We start from the raw sequence: 12,616 nt of genomic DNA, 5'->3' as shown, positions 1-12,616 counted from the left end.
AGCATTCAGGATAACAGGATAAATTAAACAGCTATACCCGTTGACAACGGCTAGCCTCAACTGGCACATGGTAGTTCGGGTGCATTTTGGTGCATTGCATGCAAATGCATTGGATACAACTATGTGCTAGAATAAAAAAAAAACGTGATGCAGAAAACTGCATGTGCTGCATTCGTAAAATATATTTATTGTGTTACTTAATTAAACCAAACCTGTATTTTTATAATGCTTGTCAAATAGCAGAAGTAGGCAGGGTAAGAGAGAGGACATTACATATGCTGGAATAGTTTTCTTGTTTATTATTTTGCACTTTCAGTCCATATCATGCTGTACACTATTCCAACCTTCCCACTCAGCCAAGGATCAAAAATAAGCTTTTTCCTTGCTCAGAGAGAACTTCTCCAGGCAGCAGGCTTTATTATAGCCTTCAGCTCTGTTTGCAGACACAATACATACATCATAATTACCCTTTGGCCTTCAGTACATACTGAGGCTTGATTGCCATTTTGACTTCGTAGCTCGGTTCTTGCTGCTCCTTACTTATACCTGAGATAATATCTATGTACCTTTCTTTCCTGTTTTTCAAGTAGAGAAAAAAAAATCTGTATTTCTTTTTGACAAAAAAAAAAAAACCAGAAGCAGAAAAAAGACTAGTTTTCTGATTTTCATTTGCATCAACCTCCAGGCAGTGGGAGGGAAAAAAAACATTTAAACATCTACTAGAATGATCCAAATTGTCTAAATAATCTCTCGGCCCCAGCATGTTTATAGAAATTAGGATCATATACTTGTAAATGACTTGCCGAGGAGATGGAAGCAGTCAGCGTTAATGGAGTTTCTCCAGGTGCTGCTGCCTAATCGCCTGGTTATAACTGTAGACTGGCTGGGAACCCTACATTATTACAATGTAATCAGAATCCTGTTGCTATGCTGTTATTATCTGCCACTTGTGGAATTTTAAAAGCAATAACAATTTTGATTTTAAAACCCTGAGTATTAAAGTTATTTTCTCTCCCGAACAGTAATATTATTGCAGATGCTTGCTATAAGGGTTTTTGGCCTTAATTGCACACAGCTTTTTTTACCCCATTTTTTCCCTCCTCAGAGGCTGAGTAGATTGTTCTTTCAGTTCTTGTGATTTTGAGGGACATTAAGCACTATATGTGTCTACAGTATGATGATTACTTGTTGCTGATCTAAAAGTACATATTTGAAGAAAGCTCTAACAAATGTATTTTTTATACACATCTTTTAATACATTTATATGAAATAGCCTCAGATCAAAGTCTTTCTCCTGAAATGTTTAATCCACCTAAAAACAGAGGAACCGTCTTCCTAAATGTCCAATTGTTTTCAGTGATCATTTAAAATTGTACAATTGACACAATAAAGAATATTTTATGAGGATCGCCCCTATATTATACCTTACTAGAAAGAAATTAGACTGACTTAGCATGCAGATTTTGGGTAGAGATCTTATTTTTACCCTTTGGATATGCATAAATAATTAATTTCACGGGTATATGTTCACGATCTATTATACAAAAGATATGAGAACTGGTGTTTTCCAGATAAGGGGCTTTTCCATATTGTGGAACATGCATTAGGTCTTAAGGCCCTGATTCTTTAACATATAATCAAGAGTTAAAGCATAGAGTTGTAGTCCAACACTAGCTATGTACCCGAGGTTAAAAAAAAAATTAACAAAAATGGTTTGCGGTTACATTGGATGAGGATCGGAGACACTAGGGGGAGGGCCCTGCTTGCAAGAGCTTACATTCTAAAAGAATGTAATGACTAAATAGTAGTCCTAGCCCTACCATTGTCCATGGGAAAGACTTGATGTCGCTAAACAAATGTATCAGTGTTCCAATATATGAAGAATATGTATTTGTTGGTGTTCATTGTTAGAGGAGAAATGCAATGCACAACATCTAACTGTCAGAGAATGGCGGGAATTAAAGATGAAGGACCGTTGTGGAGCCATAGGCCTTCAGTCAGTGCTCCATGGTAAAGCATCTAAATGTGAATGGAAAGGAATGATCCCTAAGGGTACAAGAATTGAACTGATCCATATTCTCATGGGTTTAGACTTTTCTTTTGTACACAGTCACCTGCAAATACAGATAGGACACTGACAGAGTTCATATAGCTACTTATATTCCCAGAGCTGAATATATGCAGCTGACGTGTTCATCTTCTTTGTATGGTAATGCAATGCCCGCACTTTGTGCATTGTGCATATGAATGTAAAAGAGCAAAAAAGGTGAAAATGCTAAATCACATGCAATGCAGTTTTTTTTTACCAAAAATCTTTACTGCCCTTTTCATTCATGACTGAGTAAAGCCAGAATTGTCAATATGGTGCATTTTATGGCAGATTCGATCTTTGTAGACATCTGTGTTCTGGAATAGAGGACTATCTACACTGGGCATGACCAACCCACTGCCCTGTTGATAACCCTAGAACAGTGCTGTCCAACTGGCGGCCCGCGGGCCGCATGCGGCCCGTGACCTCCCTCTGTGTGGCCCCCGACCTGTCTGGCTGCTTTGATGGCTTACTCTTGTGTAAGCTTTAAATGGTATCAGTACTGTGATTAACTGCCCCCCTGCATGGTTCTCACCTCAGATTCAAGATGTAATCAGGCTGTATTGTTTAAATATGTAATCCCCTGTGTTGTTCACACCTTTTAATCTCTGCATTGTTCACCCCCTGCAGTGTTCACACCTCAGGCTCAGGCTGTAATCACCCCCATTGTTCCCCTGTTCACACCTCAGGAGCAGTAGAAACCCACAAATAATCCCTGCATACTACAAAAAGAACATATACTGAGGTGGTACTGCAATTAAAACGTTTTTTAATATATAGTTATTGTGCAGACTGTAGGAGCAGTGCCAGCATTGTGTCACTGTAGGCTGCCTGTGTGTGCCATACACACAGGCAGCATAGGGCAAGCAGAGTATGGCACACAAAGGCAGGGTAGGGAAGGCAGAGTATGGAACACACAGACAGGGTAGGGCAGGCAGAGTATAGCACACACAGGCCAAGTATGGCACAAACCAGCCAAGAATGGCACACACAGTGAAAGTATGGCACGCTGGCAGGGTAGGGCAGGCAGAGTATGGCACACACAGGCAGGGTAGGGCAGGCAGAGTATGGCAGGTTTTTGCTGTACTACAACCATTAATATGGGTATGATCATGTGATAACATGGGTGTGGTTTCAAGTGGGTGTGGTTTCAAAAAGGGGAGTGGTCAAAACTGGCTTCCATTATCGGCCCTCCACCACGTAGGTCGGAAAAATTCCGGCCCTCGGTACAACAGAAGTTGGACAGCACTGCCCTAGAACATCAGCCTTAATATAGCTCAAACATGAGGCTGATTTGCTAACACATCCATTTAGCAATCCACAGTAACTTATAGCAATTAGTATTTAGCTTTGATCAGCCACATACAAATTGAAGCAACGAACCAAATGTATGTAATGCTTTATTAATGATTTTTTATTGAAACTTTGGACAAAAGACATATATTTACAGCTTTGTGAAATTAAATGTTATTTCTGTTTCTTTTTTAAATTGTTCTGTTATTTAATTTGTGTCTTTATGGTAACAGAAAGCTGTGTTAATGGATCATGGTATTCGTCGGCTGACATTTCTGGTAGCACAAAAGGTAACTTTTCAGTCTTCTGAACCCTTTTGTCTTCATTTAAGATTCAGATATTAGGAAATCCCTGCACAACATTCTACTTAAGTTGTTAGTATGCCTTTTCTCTATTGCAATGGGTGCAAGGGCAAAATGTAAAGAGCACATTCATCTTATATTGATATATATGATATATTAATATATTTAATCAACTGGGTCCCCTGGTAGAGGATCCTAAATGTTAGGCTTTCCCATTGCTATACATGTCTGCTTTTGATCTTTCTATACTTATATTTGGTATGTATATTACAATGTATTGCTTTAAAATGCCTGTATGTAATTGCACATGATGTCCATGGTGCTATATAAAAGATCACTCAACAAACCTACCAAATGGCCTTATTTTGTGCTGGTTTGCTCATTGTGGTGCATTGCTTTATATATATTGGAATGCTTAAACAAAACTGATGTATTCTTTGCACCAATATCTGCTTTGAATCTAAATGACTAATGTGCACTCCTTACATTTTTTTTGCTATATTTAATTTCACACCAGACTAATGCCATAATTAACGCAATTATTTTACACAACCCCGCATCTGGTGTAATCCATTCACATCAGTGGGTCGCAGACAGCCACCAAAGAATAATAGAAAAATGGCACCTTTTTACATCAGATATTTACAACCGCCTTCACATAGATAAACACTCAATACACAGTTTTATGACTGTCAGTAATTTTCTTGACACTTAAATGTTTAAGCAAAGTTACTGTTAACAAGGGCCCTGATTCTGATAGAATATACCCTTGGACACTTAGGGGCACATTTACTAATCCACGAACGGACCGAAAGCGTCTGAATGCGTTTTTTCCGTAATGATTGGTATTTTTGCGACTTTTTCGCTGCCGTTGCGATGTTTCGTATTTTGCGCGACTTTTTCGTCGCCGTTACAACTTTATCGTATATTTTCCGTGACTTTTTTGCCGCCGTCGCAAAAAAATCAAATTGGTTTTTCGGCCGTTTACAATTGCTGAATATGAAAAAATCGTGTCGGCAACGAAAAATACGATAAAGTTGTGACGGCGACGAAAAAATTGTGCAAAATACGAGAAAAAACATGACGGCGACGAAAAAGTCGAAAAATTTTCGTTTCCAATCCAATTTTTTCCCATTCGGATTCATGGATTAGTAAATGTGCCCCTTAGAGAACTTAGTTTAGCTTTAGCTAGGCCACTTTCATCAGGTATAATGCCTATTGAATGGAGGGAAGATAATATAATTTCAATAATTATTTTTTAAATACATTTTAAAAAGTGATTACAATCTCAAAATAGAAAATTAATGTAAATTGTAAAAGTTCTCAAAAAGCATTTTGAGTAAGTTTAATAATACAGTATGCATATATGTTTGCACTTGTGTTCTTTATGGTCTATTGCATGTTTGATAGGTTTTTCAATACCACACATTTTAATTTTTCACAAATAATGTATGATAAGCTTTCCTTAATTTAATAGTGATGGTATGATCAATTTAACTTGGGATAATTTGTATGTAACACGAATCATAATTACTTAACACACATTTTAATTAGGTTAATTCAATGCTAATTGTCAGCTTTTTTCCCCTGCTGTTTGTTTCTATGTTTGGCTTTTCTGTTCCTACATAAGGATTTCAGGAAACAGGTCAACTGTGAGGTAGATCAACGATTTCAAGTAAGTATCATTAATCAAATACAACCTTTATTTAAAAACTGATATCCAGATCTTAAAGGGTATCTAAACTCCAAACAATAAATTGCTAAGCACTTTTGCTATTTACATTTGTTTTATATTTGAAGTGGTTTCTGAGAAATTAGCAGCTTTAGACCGTTTTATATTGCTAGGCAGGCATGGCTCAACAGCTCTCTTTGAAGCCTGTGGTGTCAGTGATAGTTAGGGGCATATCTATTACAGTGTGTAAGCCAACATCACTGGTGATAATGCCCATAGCAACCAATCAGACCTTTGCTTTTGTTTTCTAACTTGTAGGTGACCATTCAAACCTAATTGCTGATGGGTAACATCGCGGTGATGTAGGCTTACATACTATAAATAAAATAAATATGCAACTGGCTATGCACTTTCTGGATTCAGTTAACCATAGGGTCCCAGTTGAGCCAAAAGCCTGTTATTAGAAATGAAGTACTGTAAGTAACTTGTGATTTTGTTTAGATCCCCTTTAAAGGGTTAAGCCTTAGGATTTATTCAACAATGTTTCCAAATGCCAAAAAAATAAATCTTCCATTTTTGTTCATGAGCTTCTTTTTTATTCAGAATATTGTATAATTTTGTCTATAGGACTTTTTCTTGAACTTGTTTTGAGAATTGCCTCCCTTTTGTAATAGTGTTGCACTTTTACTTTTTATCGTATAAAAAACAAGAACATGTAACTCTGGTACGTGTGAAAGCAATAAGAAAGCAAGGATAAAATTACATATTCGTAAAAAAAAAAACTGCAAATTACAGTAGGATGGGTTAAACGTAATGGTTACTCCTTCAAAATATGAATATTTCCTAAATATTTCCTGAATTCTCAGCTTCAATAATGGGTTGTTCTTAGAACAGAAAAGCTGCAGAATCAGTCCATTCTGATATATGCTTTTAAAAGAGGTTTCAGTATCTACTTTTTAAAAGAAATGATTTTTTGATTCTGTTGGATTAGCAGAGAGAGATTAACAACAGTTTAGTCTCCAGTTTGTTTTTGGGGGGTGTGAGGGTTGAGAACAACATTTCAAGTCAACACAATACATAAATATGCAGGTCGAGAACGAAAGGGTTTTAAAAACTCTTAGACAGGTTTTTGAGGATTATAGGTTTGTAAGGCCCTCTATACTTGTTCAGAAAACAAATTATAGTTCATTTTGAGAATCCACTGCCTCCCAGCAAATTTGTTCAGCTTTTTTGTGGTAACATAGTAACATAGTAAGTTGGGTTGAAAAAAGACATACGTCCATCAAGTTCAACCATAATGCCTATATATAACCTGCCTAACTACTAGTTGGTGTTAAGTGGCGTTCAGCCTCACATATATTCTGTTAGTTTGCTCTCTGTGCAATTATTCCTCTCAATTATATTTTACGATCATACAAAAAATAGTTTACTTTGTAAAATTAATTTCCACTTTTGTAACATTTTTTGCTGTGTTTTCAAATAACCCCTTAAGTCTGTAAATTTTGGAGGTATATTTCCCGATTAAAGGACTGCATCTGAAACATTTAGCTTTGTGATTTCATAGTCAATTAAATAAAATGCTGAACTGAATCGTTTTTAAGTCTTTTCAACTTTTGCATGTGTGACACACAGATGTTTGTCTCACTCATGATCATTCTGCTAAACTTTCCCACCAGTTGGCACATTTTTTGATCACATATGGTATGGTAAATCCAAAAGTGCCAAATGTTTGTTCGGAGGAGCCACATGCTAGACAGTTGAACAGATCAGAATAAGATTAACCAAAAATCTGTATGCATATAGTGCATCTTAATGTTCTTTCATCTCTCATTCAATGAAAATATGTGTTCTCTAAGTCAGGGGCCCTCTGTGTGCATCATTGCATAAAACAAGCAGGATTTTAAAGTTAAGTTATTACTGTTATATAAAGCAACCCTCAGTTGATAGAATGCTTATGAAATAAAGTTGTCTCTATTCTATTATATTGCTATGGTTTCCTCCCATATTAATTATTTTAAAAAAAATCTTACATCAGCATGATATCCACCCATATGCAATAATTGAAAATCACCAGTCTTGAAAATAAAACTACCATGTATTCAGACCTGCTAATAAACTTTTCTAAGGACTTTGGGTTTCTTTTTGTTTTAATTACAGTCTGCATAATTAGTTCCCAGCATGTATAGGTGGTGGAGCCCTGCTCCAGCTAACTTCCAATTTTCTCATCTCATTAGGTTTTTAACATGATTATTAGTATAATAATCAGCTATGATGATTTTTGTCTCTGGTTTCCACATTCTCTGATATGCGGGATACCTTGATTGGCTAATTTAAGTAAATTGTTTTGATCTTCTTGATGATGGTTGGCTGATTTGATCGCAGCAGGAGCACAATTTGCATTCTTTTTCTTGTTATTGTTGAAACACAATTAGATGTTTTCAAATTGTGATATTTGCCCATAGCATCAGTGTTATTCCTTTAAAATAACTTCATTAAAGATATAACGTGAATCTGCTGTAATGACTCCTTGTAGCCTGAAGGAGAATGTCATCCATCTATTATATGAAAAGCTCTTCTTAATGTTAAGGGCTCATCCATACTGGAGTTTTCTTGTGCCGTTTATTTTGTATGAATCAGCATTATGATTATGGTGTAAAAGCTTTTTTTGATGCAAAATTATAATTTTAAAGGGGAAAGTGTTACTTTTTCAGCATCAAAATAAAAACAAACACCTAAAATAACAATAAAGTAAGCACAACCAAGTAAGGTCCTATACTCAGGATTGCAAATTGATGGTGGATAGGAAACATTTAAGAAATTATGCTGTCTTTTTTCAATGTTTTTTTTTTCAGAGAGAATTTCCCAAGTTTTTTACTTTCCGTGCAAGAAATAAGGTACGTTGAAGGTGAAATTCCATTAAAATAATGAAAGCAAGTATCTAATTAGTTGATATGGATTTTAGAATTGAAGCAAAGCTCACAACCATTTAAGAACTAAGAAAAAAATAAACATCACAGGCTTTTAGCATAACTATATATAGAATGGTGTGCTCTAATCTCTTTGCCATTTGACCCTTTGATACAGAGGTAATCACATTTCCTATCATTACAGAGCCATCATTTTTAAAAGAAGGCATTTCTAAATTTAGGCTCAAAAGAATGGACCCTTAATTAAGGTTGAAGTGAAGTGAAGCAGGCTATACCTGCCATGGTTTGGTTAAATTTAGTTTTGACCATACTTATTAAATATGGCCGCCTCAACAAACAAAATAATGAAAGGAGACTATGGGCATGTAAGGCACTTGTATTGTATCTATACATTTGGCTGGTCAGATATCATGGAGGATTGACCAGAATATGGGTGCATCTACAATTACAGTGCTTTAAACATTTTTCCAAAAGTTATATAGAGCTGGTATCTTCAGTTTTAATCTTTGTTAATAAAGAAAGTGAATTCTTTCTTCCATTTTGTATTTTTTATGTTATATAGTTAGATAGTAAGGAGATTATTTTCAATGTCTGTCTTATTGTCTGCATTATGAAACATGAAAACAAGTTTTTGATTGGTTTCAGCTTTTTTCATGTCATTGTCTCATATTTTTTTTTTTATAGAGCTAGTATCTTCAGTTTTAACCTTTGTTAATAAAGAAAGTGAATTCTTTATTCCATTTTGTATTTTTTTTTATGTTATATAGTTATATAGTAAGGCTTATTGTCTTAATTATGAAACATGAAAACAGGTTTTGGATTGGTTGCAGCTTTTTTCATGTCATATGTTTTTTTTCTAAGTTTGAAGAAGACAGAATCTACAGGCATTTGGAACCTGCTCTTGCCTTTCAACTGGAGCTGAATCGAATGCGGAATTTCGATCTGACAGCAATACCATGTGCAAATCACAAAATGCATTTGTATCTGGGAGCCGCAAAGGTTGAAGTAGGCACTGAAGTAACTGATTACCGTTTCTTTGTCCGGGCTATCATCAGGCACTCTGACTTGGTTACAAAGGTATAAATATTTTTTTTTTTCATCTCTACAAGTCTTATGTGTTACATCAACACTTGCTTATTGATGAACAAATAGCCATAGTCCTTAGAATTTAGTCATTAAGTACAAATGACAGTTGTAAAGTTTGGGAAGATTTTGCCAGGACCTTAAATATTTTTCAATAGTGGTGACCTTGTTATAAGAAGGCATGAAAGGCATAAATGCAGTGTATACTGAAGAACATGGTACCCTCAAAATGAAAATCTGAAACAGAATATAACTAGATTCTATGATGTTTTACAGGAAGCCTCATTTGAGTACCTGCAGAATGAAGGGGAGAGATTGCTTCTTGAAGCAATGGATGAGCTGGAGGTGGCTTTTAATAACACTAATGTACGCACTGACTGCAATCACATCTTTCTTAACTTTGTACCTACTGTTATTATGGACCCCTCAAAGGTATGACATTGATATTTTTTCAAGAATAAAAAATAAAATCTGCTTTACAATAGCCAATTGACTTAGTGATCCTGTTGCAGAAGGTTTTATTTTTCACAAACAGCGAAAACCATATCTGAATGGATTCATGCAGCTTAGTTAACATCAAGTACAAGGTACCATTTTATTATTGCAGAGGAAACAAAAATCTCATTTAAAAATTAGACTTATTGGTTAAAATGGACTCTATGGGAGATGGCCTTCCCGTAGTTCTGAGCTTTCTGGGTAAAAAGTTTCCAGATAACTGATCCCATACCTGTAGTGCTGCTGTTTTTTTCTTTCAAAGTGTGTGAATCAATGTTGTGTTCCTTTCAGAGCACCAGAAAACTGGATTGGAGTGCGCTCTTAACAAAATTGATGCATGTTCAATTTAAAGTTTAAAACAAGTTTAAACAACTTAAAGGAACATTTTAGTGTAAAAATGAAACTGGGTAAAACAGACTGCGCAAAACAAAAAATATTTGCAATACAGTTAGGCAAAATCGTAATGTTCAAAGGCTGGAGTGAGCAGATGTCTAACATAATAGCAAGAACTCAACTTCCTGCTTTCAGCTCTACTTCTTAGTTAGTCAGTAACATCTTAGTTAGGCAGTGACTTTAGGGGGCACCTGGGATATAACTGTTCAGTTAGTTTGTGAGCAAGTAGATTGGATTCAAATGCAAACTAACTGAACAGTTATGTTCCATATGGCCCCCCCTCAAGTCACTGATTGGTTGCTGACTGATAACAGCTTAGGGAGCTGAAAGCAGGAAGTAGTGTTCTGGCCATTATGCTAGACATCTGCCCGCTTCAGCCTTTATAGATTACATTTTTGTCTAACTATATTACAAACATTTTTTTGTGCAGTCTATCTATTTACCCAGTTTCATTTTTACACTGAACTATTCATTTAATGCTCTAATCTCCTCCCCAAACTATTGTTAAGCTAAGGGTCAATTTAGCAAATGGAAGTATGGCTTGTACATTCTTTTCCCCCATCACTGACTGTTACGTGTTAACATGACTGTATGTAAATGTATTTGAGAAAGGGTCTCTTGTGGCCTAAAACATGTCTTGTTAAAAAATAGTCATTTGCAGCAAAGAACTGCGATGGCCTGTGCTCTTTCCACTTTAAGATGATGCTAACAGTGTAAGTGTGCTCTCAGTGGTGGAACATTTTGAGCAGCGTGGTGAGATAATTCTGTGTTTTGGGGAAAGTCCTTGTGTGTCAACCAAAGCTGTAACTTGTCATTGGTGTCTTTTAAAGGGAAACTCAAATACCCCACTTTTCCCATTACCTTATTTCAGGTGGGGTATGATGTCAGTATTCATAGTGCATTCATGTGCTGTAAAATGTTTTTCATTAGTATAGGATGTTAAAAATAATATAAACTGACAATAACATCTCCCAACATCAGACAATGCCAATAATCCTGATTACACAACAGAGGCAAATTGGGTACTAAAATACTGTATGTGTATGTAAGAGTTTGATGCAAATATACTTCAAATAATTTTAATTTCTCTGTCGTCCCTAGGCAGCACAGGCACCAGTGGGTTAATGCGCTCTTCCCTTTAGGAGGCAGGATAGCAAAAGAAAAAAAGGCTAGGTCCTGTCCCCCTGTTTCCCCTCCCTCATCCCTGCATTAACCCCACCTCCAGTAGTTTTTTGCTATCCTGCTCCCAGGAGGCAGGAAGCCTGGGAGCTCTGCTCCCTTCACTTCACTTTATTTTATTTATTTATTTTTGATCAGGTTATCACTTTTATTACCTTTATTACTTTTATAACTTTATTCTATCACTTTTATTATTTTTTTCTTCCTGCTCCTGAGGACTCCCACTAGGCAAGCTACTACGCTGCCTAAGGAGACACACAAATGAGCTCATACGGCATGCTTCAGCGCTGCCAGGCTCAAAAAAGGGGGAACCGAAAAGGGCATGATCAGATAACTGATCCCATACCTGTAGTGCTGCTGTTTTTTTCTTTCAAAGTGTGTGAATCAATGTTGTGTTCCTTTCAGAGCACCAGAAAACTGGATTGGAGTGCGCTCTTAACAAAATTGATGCATGTTCAATTTAAAGTTTAAAACAAGTTTAAACAACTTAAAGGAACATTTTAGTGTAAAAATGAAACTGGGTAAAACAGACTGCGCAAAACAAAAAATATTTGCAATACAGTTAGGCAAAATCGTAATGTTCAAAGGCTGGAGTGAGCAGATGTCTAACATAATAGCAAGAACTCAACTTCCTGCTTTCAGCTCTACTTCTTAGTTAGTCAGTAACATCTTTGTTAGGCAGTGACTTTAGGGGGCACCTGGGATATAACTGTTCAGTTAGTTTGTGAGCAAGTAGATTGGATTCAAATGCAAACTAACTGAACAGTTATGTTCCATATGGCCCCCCCTCAAGTCACTGATTGGTTGCTGACTGATAACAGCTTAGGGAGCTGAAAGCAGGAAGTAGTGTTCTGGCCATTATGCTAGACATCTGCCCGCTTCAGCCTTTATAGATTACATTTTTGTCTAACTATATTACAAACATTTTTTTGTGCAGTCTATCTATTTACCCAGTTTCATTTTTACACTGAACTATTCATTTAATGCTCTAATCTCCTCCCCAAACTATTGTTAAGCTAAGGGTCAATTTAGCAAATGGAAGTATGGCTTGTACATTCTTTTCCCCCATCACTGACTGTTACGTGTTAACATGACTGTATGTAAATGTATTTGAGAAAGGGTCTCTTGTGGCCTAAAACATGTCTTGTTAAAAAATAGTCATTTGCAGCAAAGAACTGCGATG

The 12,616-nt window shown here is 36.2% G+C and overlaps 1 protein-coding gene across 5 annotated transcripts in view; it reads left to right on the top strand.

The window, feature by feature from the left end:
* Positions 1-12,616, top strand: part of acaca (acetyl-CoA carboxylase alpha) — a 212,370-nt gene that overhangs the window by 94,101 nt on the left and 105,653 nt on the right. For 3 of the 5 annotated variants that reach the window (XM_012957825.3, XM_004911899.4, XM_031896877.1), the window contains 5 exons: positions 3,616-3,672; positions 5,315-5,359; positions 8,209-8,250; positions 9,145-9,360; positions 9,643-9,798. In XM_012957825.3, the coding sequence (XP_012813279.2) occupies positions 3,616-3,672; positions 5,315-5,359; positions 8,209-8,250; positions 9,145-9,360; positions 9,643-9,798 (516 nt within the window). The remainder of the gene's footprint in view (positions 1-3,615; positions 3,673-5,314; positions 5,360-8,208; positions 8,251-9,144; positions 9,361-9,642; positions 9,799-12,616) is intronic. The other 2 variants (XM_002939656.5, XM_012957826.3) reach the window with 1 other exon arrangement.

Source organism: Xenopus tropicalis, chromosome 2, assembly GCF_000004195.4.
Source record: "Xenopus tropicalis strain Nigerian chromosome 2, UCB_Xtro_10.0, whole genome shotgun sequence".
Taxonomy (NCBI): Eukaryota; Metazoa; Chordata; class Amphibia; order Anura; family Pipidae; genus Xenopus; species Xenopus tropicalis.
Note: the sequence above shows the minus strand (reverse complement) of the source record. Positions and strands in the feature narration are given on the sequence as shown.